The sequence below is a fragment of the Oncorhynchus tshawytscha genome, linkage group LG26 (assembly GCF_018296145.1).
Source record: "Oncorhynchus tshawytscha isolate Ot180627B linkage group LG26, Otsh_v2.0, whole genome shotgun sequence".
NCBI lineage: Eukaryota > Metazoa > Chordata > Actinopteri > Salmoniformes > Salmonidae > Oncorhynchus > Oncorhynchus tshawytscha.
In genome coordinates, this window is record NC_056454.1 from 43671762 (window position 1) to 43695021 (window position 23260).

Consider the following 23260-nt stretch of genomic DNA (forward strand, 5'->3'; position numbering starts at 1 on the left):
GCAGTGCCTTAGACAGCTGTGCCACTGAATTTGACTGGTTAAATAAAGGTACATTTAAAAAAATAAAAAATTATTGCTTACACCTGCCCAAACCATAACTCCACCACGACCATGGGTCAGTCTGTTCACAACGTTGATATCAACAAGCCACTCACCTACACGACACCATACACGTGGGACTGCGGTTGTGAGGCCGGTTGGGCGTACTGCCAAATTCTCTAAAACGAGGCAGATTATGGTAGAGAAATTAACATTAAATTCTCTGATAACAGCTCTGGTGGACATTTTTGCAATCAGCATGTCAATTGAATACTCCCTGAAAACTTGAGACATCTGTGGCACAGTGTTGTGTGACAAAACTTCACATTTTAAAAGTAGCCTTTTATTGTCCCCAGCACAAGGTGCAACTGTGTAATGTTCAAGCTGTTTAATCATCTTCTTGATATGCCACACCTGTCAGGTGGATGGATGATATTGGCAAAGGAGAAATGCTTGCTATCAGGGATGTAAACAAATTTGTGCACAAAATTGGAGAAATAAGCTTATTGTGCGTTCATGAAATGTGGGACCAACACTGTACATGTTGCGTTTATGTTTTTCTTCAGCGTATATTAACATGCACTACCATTTCTCCCGAAAGTGGAATAACTGCTCTGGTTCTCTGCATGAAACAGAGGCGTGCTTCCCCCGCGCTGAAAGAGTGTCAGACGCTGCTGAACTAATAGTCAAAAGTCAGATGAGTATTCTATGGTTTCAGACCGCACTCTATCCCCGCTCTTCGAAAGAGAAAGTCATGTATTTTTAAGGTTGGTGCATCAGAGTGGTGTTTGAACTAGGGATTCTTTTACATCCACAGTGACATTTAAGATGACTCATTGTATTGTTCTATTTCCAACTGACTGTATCATACCTCTATTGAGCATGTAAATTTGCCTGGAGGATCACGAGAGTTCAGATGAGGACACAGGGCATTTTAAATCATGCATTGGACATTGATTTTTACAATCAACACATTTTAAATGTAAGTTACTATATTTTGGGAAGATCCGATTGACTTGCAAAGCTCAGAATTTTAATTGACATCACAGTCAACTGAACTATTACAAGGAATGGGAATAAGCCACGTTACAACATATAATTAATAAAGTCTTCAATTTATTAATAAATATACATCTATACAATATATCTGTACAACTGCAACTATACACAACATAAAGAAGTTAAGGTAAATAAATTTCAAATATTGTTATAATCAGAAAAACCTGATTAGAGATCCTCTCTTCATACATACCTTTGTGACGTAAACTTTATCACAACCATACATTGATTAATATGGCAGATGTGTTAAGGTAAATTCCAGTCACAGGCATTTCTCTAAAGGATAGGATCTGGTCCTATCCTTTAGAGAAATGGGCTGTTATGTTTTGTCTTTTTGTTGTTGTTGTGTGAAACATATACATCAGTGACTTTACCTGGCGGAACAAACTCATCTTTCTACTTTACAGCAAAATGTTTCACCTTTGAGCATTATCCATCTTTGAAACATTACTTAGATAAATGACAGCATTGTGTAATACACCAAATTACACCATCCATTTGTTATAGACTTGAACAGATGATGATTACAGTACAGGTGGTTCATGTTCAGATCTATGATTCCCTTAGCACATAAAGGAAACACAAATGAACACTAATTAATTTAAACAAAGATCTAAAGGGTTTAGAAAAAAGGAGGTTAAAACAACATGAAGAGGCACTCTAACAGAAGGCAGTAAAGTCCTTCATTCTTTCATTCTCTCATTTCAATGTTCGTGGTCATTGCCACACGGCAGAGTTCACGGTTCACTTACATGCTTGACCTACATCTTTCAGATGTCATTTAGGACGTTCCACAGAACGATGTGGAACATCTTGAAGAATATTGGGGGTCACAAGAAGAATGATGTCTTCAGGAGTTTGTACGACACATTCAGACAGTGTGACAGGTGACATTCAATGTTCTCATGGTTCCTTTCCTTCTTTGTCTCGGTCCTTTCCTCTGCTGGTTGAGAGATTGTTCCGAAAACAAACCTGCATATTCGCTCCATATTGTCTGACAGTTTTACCGACCACATGATACACCTACAGCCCTAAACACCTGCTAAATGTGTAGTCCACTACATACATGTTTTGTAATAATCGGACAGTGGGCAAATTCCCGAGCAGAATCCCTGGAGAAGGGTTCTGGGCTCGGACTCTTGGCCATTTTCTTGTCCGGAATTCTGCAGTGACATCTCCACCTCCCAATCCACTTTCAGAGGAGAGGCCTTCCCTGATGACCAGGGGACTGGGACACAGGTGTTCAGATGTAGTACTCCCTGTTGTCATTGAGGGTGGAGCTATGACTGTCATGGAGGCGGAACTCTGTCCGGTAGGCTGGTTCTGCACGGTAGGCTGCTTCTCTCCGGTAGGCTGTTTCCAGGTTAGTCCGGTGCTCCTTCTCCTTGATGCTGGCGTCTCTCCGGGTCTGCCGGTGCTGGTACAGGAAACGGGTCATCACCACCACTACACACAGACTGATGAAGACTACTGCTGACACCACACCTGCGGGGGAGCAAAGGCAGCCATCTTTATGACTACAGAATAAGTTATTTAGTGGACTACAGAATAAGTTATTTAGTGGACTATATAATAAGTTCTTTAGTGGACTACAGAGGAAGTTCTTTAGTGGACTACAGAGGAAGTTCTTTCAGTTGTGAGGATTTGACAGATTTCTATATTATTTATTAAGTATTTATTAATTTAGCTGTTTAGACTCAGAAAAAGTTCATATTAATTTAACTGGCACTGAGATAATTGTGAACTAAAACTTAAAATCCCTTGCCAAATATGATTCTTACACTTAAAGAATATACGGTAACACTTTATTTGGCACCTAGTGTCAGAACCCGTTATGACACGGTCATAACCATGTCATAATATTTCATAAGAACATAATCTGTCATAACGCTGTCATGATATGGTCATGACACACATTTAGATGTGTTGTTACATATTGCAATATTTTATGGCTGCTTATGACACCTACATAAGAGTGTCAAAGCCCACAAATCCTACCACACACGGCAAACCATTCCATTCTACTTATAAATAATATGTTATATAACATTTCTCAAAACGGGCCATTTTATTACCATTGTTATTATACACACACTGATGTCAAACATGTGCCTAGCCCAGTGCTGTGTTGATGGGGATGAATATCGGAGTAGGACAAAACACCCTTTTTGGGACTTACGACTGACATGTGGTCATGTACGTGATAGGCCCATATGGCTTACAGTATATAATTACCCGTAATAATAAACAGAAGAGTTTTGACTGGACACTATTTAAAAGACGATGACAGAATGATCATGCCCCCCGTATTTCTTGCTCAATTCTTAAAATGAAGCACATTAATCCGCTTTACAACGTGTTAAAACAAACATTTAAAACATTTTTTTTTACCTTGATAATAAAGCAATCTATGCATCATCGCATCATCGCATTTTGCAGACTCATGTAAGATAGTCTACTATTCGTAATGTGATGAGTAGATTGCATGGTCATAATTTAGGCTAATAATATAAATCAATCACTGTTCGCAAAAAAAGCATGGAGGAGGCATGTAGAGTAGGTATAGGCTCTGTATCAGATTGTCACTGTCACGGTTTTCATATAGTGAAGGAGAGTCGGACCAAAATGCGGCGTGGTAAGTGTCCATGGTAAATCTTTAATAAAGAAAATACTGACACTGTATACAAAACAATAAACAAATGACAACCGTGAAGCTACAACATAGACAATCACCCACAAACAAACAGTGCAACCCAGGCTACCTAAGTATGATTCTCAATCAGAGACAACTAATGACACCTGCCTCTGATTGAGAACCATACTAGGCCGAAACATAGAAATGCCCCAAAACATAGAAAAACAAACATAGACTGCCCACCCAACTCACGCCCTGACCAACTAAATAAATACAAAACAAAGGAAATAAAGGTCAGAACGTGACAGTCACGCCCTGACCATAGAGAGCTTTTATTCTCTATGTTGGTTAGGGTGAGGTGTGACGAGGGTGGGTCATCTAGGTCATTATATTTCTATGTTGGCCTGGTATGGTTCCCAATCAGAGGCAGCTTTAGGCAGCCATTTCCCCTTTGTGGGACCTTGACATTGTATAGTTGCCTGTGAGCACTATAGCAGCTTCACGTTTCGTTTGGTTATTTATTGTTTTGTTTTGCTGTAAGTTTCACCTAGTAATAAAAAGATGTGGAACCCAGATCACGCTGAGCTTTGGTCCAGTTATTCTAACGATCGTCACACAGATACGTTTCTTCTTTATCTGCATTGGGAAAATGTGGCCTTTCATAACCCCATTTCATGGAGTACTACAACATTTTATATGACTGGAGACATTAGCAGAATCTTTTTTAATATGACACATTACAGGGAAACTCTGCTGACACTGACAAGCAGATCAATAAAAACAACGCTGTCCATATAATATGCCTACGAGAATGGGAGACACAAATATAATATAATATATAATATGACGTCCATCTAAACTGGAGGAGGAAATTATTGTCAAACAACAAACTTAAGTAGCACTGACCCAACAATCATAAGTAGTGAATATGCACAGTGCCACACTCAGCGGAGATATTGCCAATGCTCTCTGCTGGTGCAAATAAGATTTTGATAACAGAAAGATTAGGTTTTCATTTTCCTCTCTTTACAGCAATAACCATTTGATTTCCAAACTAGGTTTCCCTGAGATTGTATTTTGAAATATTTCAATATGCCTGGCTTGTCCTCTACTTTTCACAGACAGTCGCAACACAATAATCTCCCCAGATTGCGTGCACCGTCTTTCCTTCTGACTGTAGGCAATACGATTTAATAAAACAAAGAAGAAGCTAATGATCCTCTGTGGCCAAATCATGCTTTAGTAGCCAATTTTTTAACTATTGTATTTATTTCTGTGTAGACAGGAGAAAGCTAATTAGGCTATATAATTTTGGCAATTTAACTGAATTTACATTAGCAAAAGTTTAGCTTCCCCTAGCATTATGGACACACTGCCTATGCTTACATATTAAAGAGGTAACCACATGTAACTTTCCTATTCGATTGCAGGCTACTGATTATGCTTTTTTGTGGGCCATTATAAATACAAATTAATCTTGATGGGTGGGAATGTTATCAAGTGCATGTCAAATTGTTTATGTTGATGTTAATTAATTGTCAATTACCACAGTTATTTGCATGACCACCACAGCCCTAGGTGAGCATACATTTACGCGCTGATGGAGCCTTTATCTGATGGTCAGTCTCAGCGGAGGAAGAAGCCAGCAGGGTCCGCCTCTCAACACCCTTTGCTCTCCCTTTCCTCAATGACCAAATAGGGACACCATCTTCCAGCTGTTAACAAAACTAGAGTTGTACTGCATTATTTTTGCTTCATGCACAAATTCATGTTGTTTCTCCTATGATCAGAAAAAATACCAAAGCTGCTAAAAATAACGCAAGCTCATCAATACACTTTCCAACTCATTCATTGCAGCTGCAGTGCTTGTTGTAGTGCAAGTGGAAGTCGTCTGAAGGTAGATTTTTATGGCTTATAAAAGTGTTGAGTAGAAAGTGTTGACAGTGCTGAATAAAAACGTAAAAACATGAACTCACTTATAAAAACAGCAGCTCTTTGTTGTAATTGTTGACAGTCTCTCTCTAAAAGTTTAGAAATCTCACAACATCAGCTTTGCTGTAGCTCTCTTTTACGCCTGCTACATTACTGCAGACACAATCATCTGAGCCATCCGATTGGCCAGTGGTAGGCCTATAGTCCACTTGAATTGCTCCCCAACGACATATGAGATGGTATAAAACGGGAACACGTTTTATACCCGGCACGACACAAATTAAAGAAATAGGAACGCAAGGCTTATCTGTGGGTTTTCACAGAAATGTTTGGCAATCGACAAGGAATGCCTTGGAGCTCAACCAGTCAATCGCGATCGACCCGTTGGTGACCACTTAACTAGATGGTAGCTAACTGTTAGCTAGCTAGCTACATGAATAGTTGACAGCTAGCTTTAGCTATGCTATGAAAACATTGAGAACTGGATTGTAATGTATTTGATAATGTGTGAAAGTGTTTGCTATTGCCATAATATATTTGGTATAATGTTTCAGCTTTCTTTAGTGGTGTCACTGCATTGTAGCATACTCTATTCTGATTTATGTCTTTACTTATATTTTTCAGAGAAAGTATTGCATCTACTGCATCCAGGAGTGGAGGTGAAGACCTTGAGGCTGCAAAAACAATCTTTCAAATGAAAGGAAACTTCTTCACAGGGAAAAAAAACAGATTTGAATAAAAAATACAATTTAGGAGTTAAATCCTTGATGTTGTAATTAATTCTTTACTGTCATGTTTTTTTTTCATTGTATTTTGAAAAACTTGTAGAAAACACACTTTATGACACTATCATGAAGCACTATGACCATCAGAATCACATAAGCCAGATGGACCTATCACGTACTAATGTCAGTCATCAGTCACAAAGAGGGTGTCTTGTCCTGCTCCTGAAATCTGCTCCTGCATTCATCCCAGTCATCAGCAACAGAGCATTGGGGTATGTGCAAGTCTGACATCAATGTCTGCGCAATTACAATGATAACTTAATATGGTCAATAACAGAAAAAGTTCTATAAGATAAACATACGGTTTACAAGTAGACGATGGTGTAATGGAATGTTTTGCCTTGTGTGGTAGGTTTTGATGTAGGTGTCATAACCAGCCATAACATAATGCAATATGTGTCACAACAGATCTAAATATGTGTCATGACCATATTACGACAGGTTATGACATATTATGACACTAGGTGTCAGATAAAGCGTTCCCGAATTTAATTAGGAATGGTATTCGGTCTTCATTTTCCCCTTTTTTTATCCATTAGCTTCATTATCTACAAACATATCTGACTAAAAGTCCATTCATAAGACCTTTTAAATCAAATCAAATGTCACATGCGCCGAATACAACAGGTGTAGTAGACCTTACCCGTGAAAAGCTTATTTACAAGCCCATTACCAACAATGCAGTTCAAGAAAGAGTTAAGAAAATATTTACTAAATAAACTAAAGTAAAAAATAAATAAATAAAGTAACAAGATATATACATACCAATAACGAGGCTATATAAAGGGGGTACCGGTACTGAGTTAATGTGCAGGGGTACAGGTTAGTCGAGGTCATTTGTAAAGTGACTATGCATAGATAAGGAACAGAGAGTAGCAGCAGTGTAAAAATAAAGGGACATCAATGTAAATAGTCTGAGTGGCCATTTGATTAACTGTTCAGCAGTCTTATGGCTTGGGGGTAGAAGCTGTTAATGACCCTTTTGGACCTAGACTTACTTTACAGTGCAAATAACAGCCCTTCTGGGTAATTGCTTTGGAAGTCTCTCCAGTGCTGGAAATGTCTAAATTGTGGCATGTTATCCTGTCCTGACAGACACACATTATTCCAAGAAAACGTCTGAGGAGAGAGCAAGAGGCAGAGATAGCCGGGGCTCATTTCACAGGACACTGACTTTGGAAATTGAGCACTTTAACAACTCTGAATTGGAAATCTCACCTCCAATTACCGCATAGTTGCTTTGTGAAGCGTTCCTTAATGGCCCCCTGCCTCTGCCGACTGTCTCTGAATGATCTACCGGAAGAGGGAAGAGAGTGCGGTGACATCATGAGGAATGTATTACATCATTGATCTGTCATTTGTTTGAGGACAGGGGACCGACATAAAACAATGAGCAACGTTCCCTTGGGAACCGTCATGGTGACAATGGTAGAATCTGTAGACTGAAAACTCTATCCCGGCTTCGGTGTTGACAGTGTACAATATTAAAATGTTAGACGACATCGTCCACAGAAATACAGTATATTCTGAATACATTCTACATTCCTCACCTGATTGAGAGTGAAATATTGTTGAGTCAGCCAGCGCACCACAGTTAGACTCCACCAAGTGACCCCGTACGCTGACCAATGAGCTGGCACGGTTCAGTAGCGCTGCCTTCAGTGGAGCCATGTGATTGAACTGGACTGAGGACAGGCAGCCAATGAAGCCCTTAGATCCTGCCTGCATCACTTCCTCATCCATAGTGTCAACTATGTAAACAACAAGGAAGGTACTAATCAAACTCACACATTTACCTGATTAATCAGAATGGTAATAAAGCAATCCAACATCCACCGACGACCACAACGACATCAGTATCTCACCTTGACTAATGCACATGTTGGATAGCATCCCTCAAAGCAATCTCTCTCTTTGTCAATGTGAGATAGCATGAACCACTGAACAGGCCCTCTTGAGACTGTATGTCAATTGTCCCTGCTTGTTGTGTTCAATGAGACAGTCTTTAAATACATATGAACTCTATACAAATCCAATTAGAGCTCCACTAAAATCAAATCCAAAGTTTATTTGTTCACATGCGCTGAATATAACAGGTATTCCAACAGTACAGTTTTAATAAAAATAAGTTAAGAAAATATTTACTAAATAAACTAAAGTTACAGAAAACAATAAAATAACAATAACGAGGCTATGTACAGGGGCTACCGAGTCAATGTGCTGGGGGTACAGGTTAGTCGAGGACAATAAATTAATTTAAAGATTTCTCAGCATTTGCAGTAAATCAATCATAACAACTGCCAAATATGTAGATAGGATAATTGTCACGCCCTGGTCAAAGTATTTTGTGTTTATCTTTATGTATTTGGTCAGGCCAGGGTGTGGCATGGGGTTTTTGTAATTGTGGTGTGTTTGTCTTGGGGTTTTGGTGGTGGTATTGGGATTGTAGCTTAGTGGGTTGTCTAGCAAGGTCTATGGCTGTCTGGAGTGGTTCTCAATCAGAGGCAGGTGCTTATCGTTGTCTCTGATTGGGAACCATATTTAGGCAGCCATATTCTTTGAGTTTGTCGTGGGTGATTGTCCTTAGTGTCTTACTTGTACTCTCTGTTAGTTTGCACTAGATAGGCTGTTTTCGGTTTTCATTACGTTTATTGTTTTGTAGTGTTTAGTGTTTAGTCGTGTTTACGTTTTGTTTAATAAATATGGATCGCAATCGACACGCTGCAGTTTGGTCCGACTCTCCTTCATCACCACTAGAAAACCGTTACAGAATCACCCACCACCAACGGACCAAGCAGCGTGTTAACAGGCAGGAACCACAGGAGAGGCAACAGAGGCAGCAGCAGCAGGAGCAGCAGCAGCTGCAGTGGGAGAGGCTGCACCACCTGGAGAAATGGACATGGGAGGAGAGAGAAATGAGGGAGTTGCTGTGTTGGTGCTTTTTGCATGGAATTCGCCCGACGGAACGTGTTGGGGATTTGATGGCACCTGGGTTAGCGCTCCATACTCGTCCTGAGGTGCGTGTTAGTCGGCTGGTGAAGTTGGTGCCAGCCTCACGCACCAGGCCTCCTGTGCACATCCCTAGCCTTGCACATCCTGTGCCAACACTGCTCTCAAGATCTCCAGTACGCCTTCACGGTCTAGCCCATCCTGTGCTACCTCCACACTCCAGTCCTCCGGTAGCAGCTCCCCGCTCCAGGCTTCCTGTGCGTGTCCTCGATCCAGTACCACCAGTTCCAGCACCATGCACCAGGCCTTCAGTGTGCCTTGCCTGTTCAGCGCAGCCAGCGCTTTTCTCCTCTCCTGCGCTGCTGGAGTCTCCCGCCTGTTTAGCGCAGCCAGAGCCTTTCTCCTCTACAGCGCTGCCGGATCCTCCCGCCTGTTCAGCGCAGCCAGAGCCTTCCTCCTCTACAGCGCTGCCGGAGCCTCCCGCCTGTTTAGCGCAGCCAGAGCCTTTCTCCTCTCCTACGCTGCCGGAGTCTCCCGCCTGTTCAGCGCAGCCAGAGCTGCCAGCCTGCATGGAGAAGCCAGAGCTGCCAGCCTGCATGGAGCAGCCAGAGCTGTCAGTCCGCATAGAGCAGCCAGAGCTGTCAGTCCGCATAGAGCAGCCAGAGATGTCAGTCTGCATGGAGCAGCCAGAGATGTCAGTCTGCATGGAGCAGCCAGAGCTGTCAGTCTGCATGGAGCAGCCAGAGCTGCCAGTCTGCAAGGAGCAGCCAGAGCTGTCAGTCTGCATGGAGCAGCCAGAGCTGCCAGTCTGCATGAAGCAGCCAGTCTGCATGGAGCAGCCAGAGCTGTCAGTCTGCATGGAGCAGCCAGAGCTGCCAGTCTGCATGGAGCAGCCAGAGCTGCCAGTCTGCATGAAGCAGCCAGAGCTGTCAGTCTGCATGGAGCAGCCAGAGCTGCCAGTCTGCATGGAGCTGCCAGTCTGCAAGGAGCAGCCAGAGCTGTCAGTCTACATGAAGCAGCCCGAGCTGCCAGTCTGCATGAAGCAGCCAGTCTACATGGAGCAGCCAGAGCTGCCAGTCTGCATGAAGCAGCCAGAGCTGTCAGTCTGCATGGAACAGTCAGAGCTGTCAGTCTGCATGGAGCAGCCAGAGCTGTCAGTCTACATGAAGCAGCCCGAGCTGCCAGTCTGCATGAAGCAGTCAGTCTACATGGAGCAGCCAGAGCTGTCAGTCCGCATGGAGCAGCCAGAGCTGTCAGTCTACATGAAGCAGCCCGAGCTGCCAGTCTGCATGAAGCAGCCAGTCTACATGGAGCAGCCAGAGATGTCAGTCTGCATGAAGCAGCCAGAGATGTCAGTCTGCATGGAGCAGCCAGTCTGCATGGAGCAGCCAGTCTGCATGGAGCTGCCAGTCTGCATGGAGCTGCCAGTCTGCATGGAGCTGCCAGTCTGCAAGGAGCTGTCAGTCTGCACGGAGCTGTCAGTCTGCACGGAGCTGCCAGTCTGTAAGGAGCTGCCAGTCTGCAAGGAGCTGCCAGTCAGCACGGAGCCGCCAGAGCGGTCAGTCTGTAAGAAGCCGCCAGAGCTGTCAGCCTATATGGAGCAGCTAGTGCCGCCAGTCTGCCCAGCGCCGCCAGTGCCCCCAGTCTGCCCAGCGTCGCCAGTCTGCCCAGCGCCGTCAGTCTGCCCAGCATCGCCAGTCTGCCCAGCGTCGCCAGTCTGCCCAGCGCCGTCAGTCTGCCCAGCATCGCCAGTCTGCCCAGCATCGCCAGTCTGCCCAGCGTCGCCAGTCTGCCCAGCGTCGTCAGTCTGCCCAGCGTCGTCAGTCTGCCCAGCACCGCCAGTATGCCCAGCGCCGCCAGTCTGCCCAGCGCCGCCAGTCTGCCCAGCATCGCCAGTCTGCCCAGCGCCGCCAGTCTGCCCAGCGCCGCCAGTCTGCCCAGCGCCGCCAGATCTGCCAGTCAACCAGACTCTTCCAGATCTGCCAGTCAACCAGACTCTTCCAGATCTGCCAGTCAACCAGACTCTTCCAGATCTGCCAGTCAGCCAGGATCTGCCAGTCAGCCAGGATCTGCCAGTCAGCCAGGATCTGCTGAAACCACCAGCCAGCCAGGAGCTGGTAGATCTATCTACCTGCCTGAGCTTCCTCTCACTCCTGAGCTTCCTCTCACTCCTGAGCTTCCTCTCACTCCTGAGCTTCCTCTCACTCCTGAGCTTCCTCTCACTCCTGAGCTTCCTCTCACTCCTGAGCTTCCTCTCACTCCTGAGCTTCCTCTCACTCCTGAGCTTCCTCTCACTCCTGAGCTTTCTCTCACTCCTGAGCTTTCTCTCACTCCCGAGCTTCCCCTCAGTCCCGAGCTGCCTCGGTCCCGAGCTGTCCTTCAGTCCCGATCTGCTCCTCAGTCCAGTGGGGTTCTGGGTGGGGACTACTAGGCCATGGTCGGCGGCGAGGGTGGACTATCCAGGGACGAAGGGAGAGGGGACTAAGACATTAAAGGAGTGGGGTCCACGCCCCGCGCCGGAGCCGCCACCATGGACAGACGCCCACCCGGACCCTCCCTATTGTTTTGAGGTGCGTTCGGGAGTCCGCACCTTAGGGGGGTTCTGTCACGCCCTGGTCAAAGTATTTTGTGTTTATCTTTATGTATTTGGTCAGGCCAGGGTGTGGCATGGGGTTTTTGTAATTGTGGTGTGTTTGTCTTGGGGTTTTGGTGGTGGTATTGGGATTGTAGCTTAGTGGGTTGTCTAGCAAGGTCTATGGCTGTCTGGAGTGGTTCTCAATCAGAGGCAGGTGCTTATCGTTGTCTCTGATTGGGAACCATATTTAGGCAGCCATATTCTTTGAGTTTGTCGTGGGTGATTGTCCTTAGTGTCTTACTTGTACTCTCTGTTAGTTTGCACTAGATAGGCTGTTTTCGGTTTTCATTACGTTTATTGTTTTGTAGTGTTTAGTGTTTAGTCGTGTTTACGTTTTGTTTAATAAATATGGATCGCAATCGACACGCTGCAGTTTGGTCCGACTCTCCTTCATCACCACTAGAAAACCGTTACAATAATGGCTGCTTAGAGCACTTGAATATCATTAAATCAGAGATACGAGCTCTGAAAGCAATTTGCTATTTTGATTTGTGTTAAGGACAAGAGTAGATGGGCATAAGATACAAGAGAGATCAGTGTGAGCTTGTAATTTGTCTAAAGATATTAGATATTTAAATATAATGGAGCCAATCAGACCACGAGGGTCAACATTCAACAGCTTCTTCACTTTAAAATAATATTGTATCTAATTGGTTTGAAATCTATAATTACCATACTTCCCATAGGGGGCAATTTACTGTACAGGAAGTAGTGTAATTGACCCCAAAAAAGTTTAACGATGATCATCGCCACCATGTTCATCATTGGTCTTTGTTTGTGGTGCTGCAGCATTCCTTTTGACTTAATAGATCCCTAGGAGACATAACCCAGCCAAGAATGTATTTCCTTTCATCCTGCAGAAAACACGTTGTAAGTAGTGGATGCTGTTGTGCTGTGCTGGAGTCATATGAATACAGTACGTGTGAAAGATAGAACAGGCATACTCTAGAGGGAATGGATGTTTTGTCCTGTATACAATAACCCAGATTTACATAATGTGGTTTAGATTGTGTGTGTTTAACTTTACTTTCATGACTTTTCATGAGTTTGATGAAAAATTGGAAATCATTTAAAATGATTGATGCTTAGGCCTGCCTATGTTTAGTATTTTTGATTCAATCCTTCTAAATATCTAATACATCGTCAATGATCAATGTCTTAAAACAGTGTTCTTCTCAAAATAATGTACAGGTATAGACAGCATCTATTCGTACATATATGCATCCTCATCCCATAGGAGATCCCCAGTACCTTAATGATAAAATGAATACATTTGTTTTGAAATGCAAATGATGTTGTCAATTAGCATAGATTTACTCGTTCCCTAAACTATTGTGAATCTTTGTGTTAGACAAATTACGCTTGGTTTACTTAACAGTTCCATTTATCTCCTGACTAATGTTTGAAGTGATAAGCTTGAGTACAATACTCCCAAGATTTGTGATGCGTGTAATATGTGAAATAGATTATTAGACAGATACAATGTCCTGGTGGGGTGGCTGACAACCCTCCGAATCAGCCTGTCAAATCTATATCAGATGCGAGAAGTGATTATTTGACCAAATCTAGTGCTTAGATTGTCTATATCAAGTTATATCACAGACATGACTCGTCTAGCTCTTCCAGCTTACAAGCTTTGCCTTAATTGCAAAGACTGATTCTTCTTAGCCCTGCACTGTGGTAGGCTGTTCATTTACAGTAAAAACCATGACTGTAGCCTCCAGTCATTTAATCATTTCAAACTACCTCAACAAACACGTCCTAATTTCTCTGGTGGGCTCACCTGTGACCTTCCCCAAGGTCAGTGATTTGATGGAGATGAACTCTGTGTCTGATGACAGGCTGTACTTTAGGTTCATGTCCTTGTCAATCTAGTGGAAAGGGAAAAAAGGACATGGAGGTGTGAAGAACACACACAACCCTCCTGCTCCTCAACCTCCTGCTCCTCAACCCTCCTGCACCTCAACCCCTTCAACCCCTGCTCCTCACCCTCCTGCTCCTCACCCTTTTCACCGCCCTGCTCCTCACCCTCTTCACTGCCCTACTCCTCACCCTCTTCACCCCCTACTCCTCACCCTCTTCACCCCCTACTCCTCACCATCCTGCTCCTCACCCTCCTGCTCCTCACCCTTTTCACCGCCCTGCTCCTCACCCTCTTCACCCCCTACTCCTCACCCTCCTGCTCCTCACCCTCTTCACCCCCACTCCTCACCCTCTTCACCCCCACTCCTCACCGCCCTACTCTTCACCCCCTACTCCTCACCCTCTTCACCCCCTATTCCTCACCCTCCTCACCCCTACTCCGCACCCTCTTCACCCCCTGCTCCTCAACCTTTTCACCGCCCTGCTCCTCACCCTCTTCACCCCCTACTCCTCACCCTCCTGCTCCTCACCCTCTTCACCCCCACTCCTCACCCTCTTCACCGCCCTACTCCTCACCCTCTTCACCCCTACTCCTCACCCTCCTCACCCCCTACTCCGCACCGTCCTCACCCCCTACTCCGCACCCTCTTCACCCCCTACTCCGCACCCTCCTGCTCTTCACCCTCTTCACCGCCCTACTCCTCACCCTCTTCTCTCTCCCCTGCTCCTCACACTCCTCAATCTCTACTGTTCCTCACCCTATTCTCTTTCCCCTGCTCCTCACTCTCTGCTCCTCACCCTATTCTCTCTCCCCTGCTCCTCACCCTATTCTCTCTCCCCTGCTCCTCACTCTCTGCTCCTCACCCTAATCTGTCTCCCCTGCTCCTCACCCTCTCCTGTTCCTACATTTCTATTTCATACATCAAATATAGGAATCCCATTTGTTGTAAAAATCCCATATTTATCCTTTGCTCACCTGTAGGTAGACGTCTTTTCCCTCGCGGTGGATTCTGATACGGTGGAGGTGTCCGTCTGCCAGGCTGGAGGGTCTGGGACTGAACACATCTGGTCTCCTGTCCACATGGAGATGGTACCAGATCTGGATACTCCCTGTAGACCACAACACAAGCTGGGTTAAACTGTGAATTCAAAGGGTTGAAGCCTACCGTGATAATCCTAGACGTGTCCCTACCGTTGCGTGCCAGGATGACTGCTATGTATTGCTGGCTGAAGGTGCTGACAGTGAGCAGCATGGCAGGGCTCTGTGTGGTCATGAAGATGAAAGCCATGCTCTCTCTGGCCCTGCTGTTCCCTCTGTAGACACTGGAGGCCTGGAAGCTCCTATTCTGCATCACAGAGAAAGGCTCCTGGAAGGTGTAGGTCACCGACGACTCTCTGTTAAACGACACAGACACCTCTGTAGGGACAGGGAGAGGGATCATGGGTTAGGTAATGTATTTTATCATGGGTGACAGTCCAGCACAATATGGTCCTCTCTTACTTGTTGCTAGCCATCATGCTATAGTAACTACCCCAGAGGCAGCAACTTAAATAGCATCTGCCATTCTGCTAATATGTTTATGGCCATCTAAAAGTAAAACATTTAAAAAAATAACAATATTGTGTAAGTTCTGTGTTCAAGATGCTACGGTAGTGGGATTGGATCAAAGTGAGACTATTGTATTTCAGACCAGTGGAATATTTCAGGCTTGTCTGCTCCATGATAATGGAGGCCTAGATTAGTGTGAATGTGAGAGCAGAGACAGACCAAAGACAGCGGAGGAGGAAGGATCTGTCATCTCATCTCATCCCTCTTTTATCTCTTCGTCAGATGGACTCCAATCTGCACTCTGCCACTGATCTCAACACCTCTACTTCAATACTTCAAGAGCAAGTGAACATTAGGACTGAGGATAAGATCTTGATAAGATCTTTGGCCTAAGATCTTTGCTGGCATCGAATATTTCACTTGAAAACACTAAATATTCAAGGTTTTCATCACCTCTGAGCGATGTTAGATTTCTGTAAAAGGGCTGTCGTGACACAGCTCTATGTTAATCAACTTCTCCTGACTGCAGCAGATTGCACTTGGCGAGGGAACTTTTCACCCAGCTGTTACAAATGATACTATACAAACTGGAAGTGCATGTTTTGTATGTACACTTGAAGTTAAAGGCTAGAATCATAGATTCAGCATCAGAATGAATAGATGAAACAACATTACAGCTAAATCAACCCCTTAACCTCTGTGATGGAGTTACTATGCGTTTCACACCTTCCTTGCAGGAGGGCCCCCCATAGGCAGACTGAGAGCAGTCACAGACGTAGCCGCTGTTCTTCTCAATGCACCTCCCGCTGTTGTGGCAGAGACTGCTGGAGCCACTGCAGTGGCCGGGGCAGCCAGCGCTCACCCCCGGGGTCATCTTAGCCCGCTCCTCCAGGTTAAAGGTCACACCGTTTATAGTCAGAGTTCTGATGCAACCCAAGAAGCCCCTCTGCCTAGCCGCCGTTCCCCCTGGAGGAGGGACGACAGGTTATAACTAATTCATATGTTTATTACAGTGCTATAACACAATTAGTATATAACGCATCACATTCTACTGAGTACTAGCTGCTGTTCCCCCTGGAGGGACCACAGGTTATAACTAGTTCATATGTTTATTACAGTGTTATAACACAATTTGTATATAATGCATCATATTCTACTGAGTACTAGCTGCTGTTCCCTCTGGATGAGAGACGACAGGTTATTACTAGTTCATAATGCTTGTTACAATGTTACAACCAGACCTGGGTTCAAATCATATTTCAGGTATTCAGGTATGGGGCGGCAGGGTAGCCTAGAGGTTAGAGCGTTGGACTAGTAACCGAAAGGTTGCAAGTTCATATCCCCGAGCTGACAAGGTACAAATCTGTCGTTCTTAACTCACTTGCCTAGTTAAATAAAGGTAAAAAAAAGAATTGATGCTGGGCCAATTGTGCGCCACCCAATGGGAGTTCCAGGATGTGATGCAGCCTGGATTCCAATCAGGGACTACAGTGACGGCATATGCACTGAGATGCAGTGTCTTACACCGCTGCGCCACTCGGGAGCCAAACAATGGTGGAGATGCCAGGGATTGAAACAGAGACCACATAAATAAAAGTACTTGCTTTGTATTTGAAAATACTGTATTAGTTACAACTCATTTATATGGTTTATATGGTAACACATTTAGAACTACATATTAATCCACAGAGGGGCTGTTCACCCTAGCCCTACCAACACACAGCTGGCTGTTGAGACTGTGAGGCCAGCCCTACCAACACACAGCTGGCTGATGAGGCTGAGACTGTGAGGCCAGCCCTACCGACACACAGCTGGCTGATGAGACTGAGACTGTGAGGCCAGCCCTACCGACACACAGCTGGCTGATGAGACTGAGACTGTGAGGCCAGCTCTACCAACACACAGCTGGCTGATGAGACTGAGACTATGAGGCCAGCCCCACCAACACACAGCTGGCTGATGAGACTGAGACTATGAGGCCAGCCCTACCAACACACAGCTGGCTGATGAGACTGAGACTATGAGGCCAGTCCTACCCACAAACAGCTGGCTGTTGAGCCTGAGGCGGAGGTGACCCTCAGATGGAGCTTCCAGGAAGCGCAGGGGTAGCTGGTCCACCTGCAGGGAGGCCTCCTTCACGCTGCGCTCCGCCCTCACATAGTGCCACTGCCTGTCATTCAGGGGTACGTGGGACTTAATGGCCAGGACCACCGGCCCGTTTCCCACATCAAAGGAGAACGTCACTGCGAACGGAGCTGCGGGAACAGAACGGGGACACAAGCTGACAGTCATTCAGGTCAGTAGTGAATCTGAGACTGCTCTTTTCTATGGGACACCATTTTGTTCTATGTCGATGAGATACAAATGTGATGCATTGATCTTCAAAGGCTTTATTTGTGACCAAATCTTTACACAATTTGTTATTTTCTTGTTGGGGGGAGGCGGGGACTATAGGTGCAATACACAAATTAATATAATTGAAAAGATAGCATCCACCTGTATGTAAATAAAATAAATAAAAAGAAGTGAGCCTCTACCCCCAACCTCATCCTACGTCTCCATCCATCCAACCACCCACAGTACCTTAGTCATATTATATATGCATATATATATTATATACGCTGCACTTATTTCAGAGCTCCAAATGGAATATTCCGAAAGACTTCAAGATAAGCTTTTACAGACTCATTTTGAACTCAAGACGGTGCTAGCCAGTACATTCACAATGTAGTTTGATCATTGTTTTCTTCAACAGCCGCTGTTTACATGGCTGCCAAGGAAAATGTTATTAGAGGCTTGACAGCTTGATAACAGAGCACTGTGTGTGTCATTAGTATTACATTATGCAGTGCAGGTCAGGAGTGACACCTTGATAACAGAGCACTGTGTGTGTCATTAGTATTACATTATGCAGCGCAGGTCAGGAGGTCTTTCTAACTGCATGTCAAATGTAGGCTACTGTAGCTGGGAGGTGTAGGCTACTGTAGCTGGGAAGTGTAGGCTACTGTAGCTGGGAAGTGTAGGCTACTGTAGCTGGGAAGTGTAGGCTACTGTAGCTGGGAAGTGTAGGCTACTGTAGCTGAGAAGTGTAGGCTACTGTAGCTGAGAAGTGTAGGCTACTGTAGCTGGGAAGTGTAGGCTAGCTGTAGCTGTAGGGAAGTGTAGGCTACTGTAGCTGGGAAGTGTAGGCTACTGTAGCTGGGAAGTGTAGGCTACTGTAGCTGGGAAGTGTAGGCTACTGTAGCTGGGAAGTGTAGGCTACTGTAGCTGGGAAGTGTAGGCTACTGTAGCTGGGATGTGTAGGCTACTGTAGCTGGGAAATGTAGGCTACTGTAGCTGGGAAGTGCTTTCATCAGAAAACAGAATATTTAGGATTTCAAACCACTGGCCTCCTCCAAATGGATCCGGCTAACAAACTCACAGCTGAGCTCCACTCTAATGAAGTCCTTGAGGCCCACGTTCTCCAGGAAGACTCCTGAGGGAGCGCTGGTCTTGAAGTAGAAGGAGATGTCAGCGCTGAGCTCTGCCTGGAGGGTGGGGAAGTGCAGGTAGGATGACTCCTGGTAGAAGGACGCTGCATTCCACACAGACTCTAGAAAACAGGAAATACACATATTTTCTAAGTTTGAACACAGTCAATAGTTACTCAGCATTTTGCCTGGAAAAACAAGGATGTTCAAATGGACCATCTGTAAGATAAAAATGTTACAAAATAAAACAGTTCACCTACTGTCGCCATAACAACGCAGCGGGCCGATTCTGTAGAGCGCCTCAGAGCCAGTTCTGTTGGTGTCTCCAATCACGATCTCACTCACTGGTAAGTGCTCTTTGTAAGAAAGTACTCCTGTGTCATTAGACCTGCAATAGACAGACAGGAGAGAAGCCTCTTAATTTCACTACAGATAAACTAATCCAATCCTCAGTCAGCATTGAAACTTCATAGTAAACACTATAAAGATGGAGTGATCGATCAAGGTCTGGACTGTATCTCAGGAGATATGCAAATTAGGTTCCCCAAATGCAAAATTACATGGGGGCACACAGGGTGAGAATAAATGTTTAAAAAATAATGTACACAACAGAATTCTAGTTTAAAAGAAATGATGTAAATTAAGAATATTATCATAAGAACTGCAGTTGAATATGTTTTATAGTGATTTCTACCATCGTATAGTAATGTTTTATAGTGATTTCTACCATCGTATAGTAATGTTTTATAGTGATTTCTACCATCGTATAGTAATGTTTTCCAGCAGGTGATTTGTGATGAAGATATCCCTGTATTTAAAGTTCAATATGGAAAGTAAGTAATGCGCCAAAAACATTTTCATTATGATGACAAACGCAAAGGTCTGTCAAGCCTTGATATTGATCAATGAACAGCCCAGCAGATACACAGAGAGACATATTTGCCTAGTTACCATGAGTCGGTGTCGGCATCACAGTTGCAGAAGTAGTTCATGTCCATGCAGTTCTCCTCCAGGCTGCAGGAGCACTGCTGAACACCTGGCAGGAAGCCTCCCCAGTAGGTCCGTCTCTCTCCACCCTGGTCCACCCACCAGGACAGAGGGCTGCCATCTGGACCAGTCACAGGATTACAATTAGGTCCACATGTAGAGAAACAGAATCTGCACAGTGAATGTGATTAGAGCCCTGGGCATCTTTTGGTATCCCATGGCATTGTGTCAATGAGTCCTCAGTGATTTCAGTTAGACTCGCAGGGCTCATTTCCTGGAGCATCTGTAAGTGGCCCTGCTACAGTCTTCTGTCCCACAACATGACTCTGCCTGAGAGACACTACAGCCCTGCAGGAAGTATCCTCTCAGTTCTCTGCATAGATATAGGCTTCTATCAACACAACATGACTCTGCCTGAACGACACTACAGGCCTGCAGGAAGTATCCTCTCAGTTCTCTGCATAGATATAGGCTTCTATCAACACAACATGACTCTGCCTGAAAGACACTACAGGCCTGCAGGAAGTAGCCTCTCAATTCTCTGCATAGATATAGGCTTCTATCAACACAACTACATTCTGTTACATTTCAAACACATTACAGATGCCAGTGTTGCTTGCCTATTTAAATCAGAGTACGTTCCAGTGTTGGGCAAACATTTGAAAGCTTAATACTAGACAAATTAGTTGTTGTTTATCGTTCTGTTTTTGTAGTCATGACAAATAATGTGCCAATGTGCATCCTCAGTACTGAAACGGTACATTTATACAGTGCATTCGGAAAGTATTTAGACCCCTTGACTTTTTCCACATTTTGTTACGATACAGCCTTAAACTAAAAATTGATAAAAATATTTTGTTTTTTATCAATCTACACATAATACACCATAATGACAAAGCGAAAACAGCTTTTTAGAATTTTAGCAAATGTATTCAAATCTTAAAAACAGAAATACCTCAAGAGTTGCTCTGTGGAGATGGGAGAACCTTCTAGAAGGACAACTATCTCTGCAGCACTCCACCAATCAGGCCTTTGTGGTAGAGTGGCCAGACGGAAGGCATTCTTCAGTAAAAAGGCACATGACAGCCCACTTGGAGTTTGCCAAAAGGCACCTAAAGCGTCTCAGACCATGAGAAGCAAGATGAAACCAAGATTGAACTCTTTGGCACCATCCCTACTTTGAAGCATGGTGGTGGCAGCATCATGCTGAGATGTTTTTCAGCAGCAGGGGCTTGGAGACTAGTCAGGATCCAGGGAAAGATGAACGGAACAAAGTACTGAGAGATCCTTGATGAAAACCTCCTCCAGAGCGCTCAGGCTGAGGCGAAGATTCACCTTCCAACAGGACAACAACCCTAAGCTCACAGCTAAGACAACGCAGGAGTCGCTTCGGGACAAGTCTCTGAATGTCCTTGAGTGGCCCAGGCAGAGCCCGGACTTGAACCCGATCGAACATCTCTGAGAGACCTGAAAATAGCCGTGCAGCAACGCTCCCCATCCAACCTGACAGAGCTTGAGAGGATCTGCAGAGAAGAATGGGAGCAACTCCCCAAATACAGGTGTGCCAAGCTTGTAGCGTCATACCCAAGAAGACTCGAGGCTGTAATCACTGCCAAAGGTGATTCAACAAAGTACTGAGTTTCATTAAGGGTATGAATATTTATGTAAATGTAATATTTCAGTTTTTTATTTTTAAAACATTTGCTAATTTCTGGAAACATGTTTTGCATTCATCATTAAGGAGTATTGTGTGTAGATTTATGAGGAAAAATAAGAATTTAATCAATTTTAGAATAAGGCTGTAACGTAACAAAATGTGGATAAAATCAAGGGGTCTGAATACTTTCCGAATGCCCTGTAGATGAAACGGTATAATGAATCGAGAAGACGAGTCAAAATTACAGTGTCATTGTGGATGCTAATTGGCCTTTTCTTGTCATATTACAAGCTGCAGCTGTTGCTTATGCCCGACACTACAGACACATAATTAAACAAATGAAAATGACAAACAAATGAATAACAATCAAACATATTAAACTGATGTGAACCGTATTCCATTAATGCGTGCAGGTTACACATTCATTACAGTGTGATGTATGAGTTCACAAAAATACACTTTTTAAATCATGCAAATTTACATAAATCCATTTGCCAAATTGGTCTAATAATTAACAATTATTGATCGCTATATTTATTGAACAGTTAAGTAACATGCTGTGTATGACAGAGGGGCTGAACATCATTGATCTTCTATAGAGAGAATATGTGTTGAAGCACAACAGCCAGCAGAAAACAACCTACAGTATTCATGTTCCATCTGACACTGTTCATATATAGCCCATGAAATGACTTGTTTCCTGTCTCTTATTGATCCACTGTGAAAATTAACTTGTTTGTTTGCGCACACATGGCAGCCAGGGAATCAGGGAATTCAGAACTTCATGAATGTTTCATGATTTAGGAGCAAATGTGGGATGCCTGGGAGACCGTTTGCTCTCAAAGCAATTGAAGACTGATGCTCAGAAACATGCTGGGCGGTAGCCTTTCAAGTTATTGCAAGATAATGGGATCAATGTTTAGAGGATTGAGCGTATATTCACACACTCAGGTCAGAGTCAGGTTCATTGTTAGAATACTAACCAGTCATATTATGGAACAGGTCCATCTGGGAACATGTCTAAGTTTGACTTTATAAGGTGAACAGGATGCTATTAACCCAACTCACCTCTGGTGTTGAAGAGGCGGGACTTCCTACAGCTGTACATAACTTCCTGTTGACATTGCTCTGACCCGGACACGAGGGCCATCAGTTGTTCAGGTGAGGCGCTGTAGTTAAACTTCATAATGTAGGGATTCTGTAGTGTAGAACCCTGGACCCTGACTGGATCTGTGCTGTTGTGGGTCACTACTGTCCACACCTTGTTCTCTACAACACAACATAGAACAAAACACAAACCTGAAGACATTTTGACCTGTAACATGCTGTAAATGATGTGCAGAGCCGGTTGGTTGTGTCATTTTGAACCTTTTGATCATAAAACCTTGGATACATTCACAAGCTTTGACTTAGTACAAGCCAATATCCAAATAAACATGTTGAATGAATGATTAGGTTGATTAAAAAGGGGCTTCCTGCATGTACAGTAATCCACAGTCAAACATACGACTTTCTGTAGGCTCTCTAACCAAGGGTGAATGGTTTGCATGATTGAATGAGGTGAGAACCTCTATTCATTACCATCCCCCCATTTGATGTACTATGGGGGATTGGTGTTTACCTTGCCTGAGAGAAAATCCTCTTCCACTTTGTGATTATTCACATCCCAGGTTGTCAAGCTTAGAGTTATTTACATCTCT

At 44.2% G+C, this 23260-nt stretch overlaps 1 protein-coding gene across 1 annotated transcript in view; it reads right to left on the minus strand.

Moving 5' to 3' along the window:
- Positions 1-1144: 1144 nt before the first annotated feature.
- Positions 1145-23260, minus strand: part of LOC112225650 (contactin-associated protein-like 5) — a 111719-nt gene continuing 89603 nt past the window's right edge. The window contains exons 13-24 of the mRNA XM_042306899.1: positions 22629-22829; positions 19868-20024; positions 19177-19304; positions 18868-19038; positions 17483-17701; positions 16173-16412; positions 15090-15314; positions 14874-15007; positions 13818-13905; positions 8001-8201; positions 7669-7743; positions 1145-2583 (exon numbers count right to left, since the gene is read on the minus strand). Coding sequence (XP_042162833.1) covers positions 2342-2583; positions 7669-7743; positions 8001-8201; positions 13818-13905; positions 14874-15007; positions 15090-15314; positions 16173-16412; positions 17483-17701; positions 18868-19038; positions 19177-19304; positions 19868-20024; positions 22629-22829 — 2081 coding nt within the window. The 3' untranslated portion in view covers positions 1145-2341. The remainder of the gene's footprint in view (positions 2584-7668; positions 7744-8000; positions 8202-13817; positions 13906-14873; positions 15008-15089; positions 15315-16172; positions 16413-17482; positions 17702-18867; positions 19039-19176; positions 19305-19867; positions 20025-22628; positions 22830-23260) is intronic.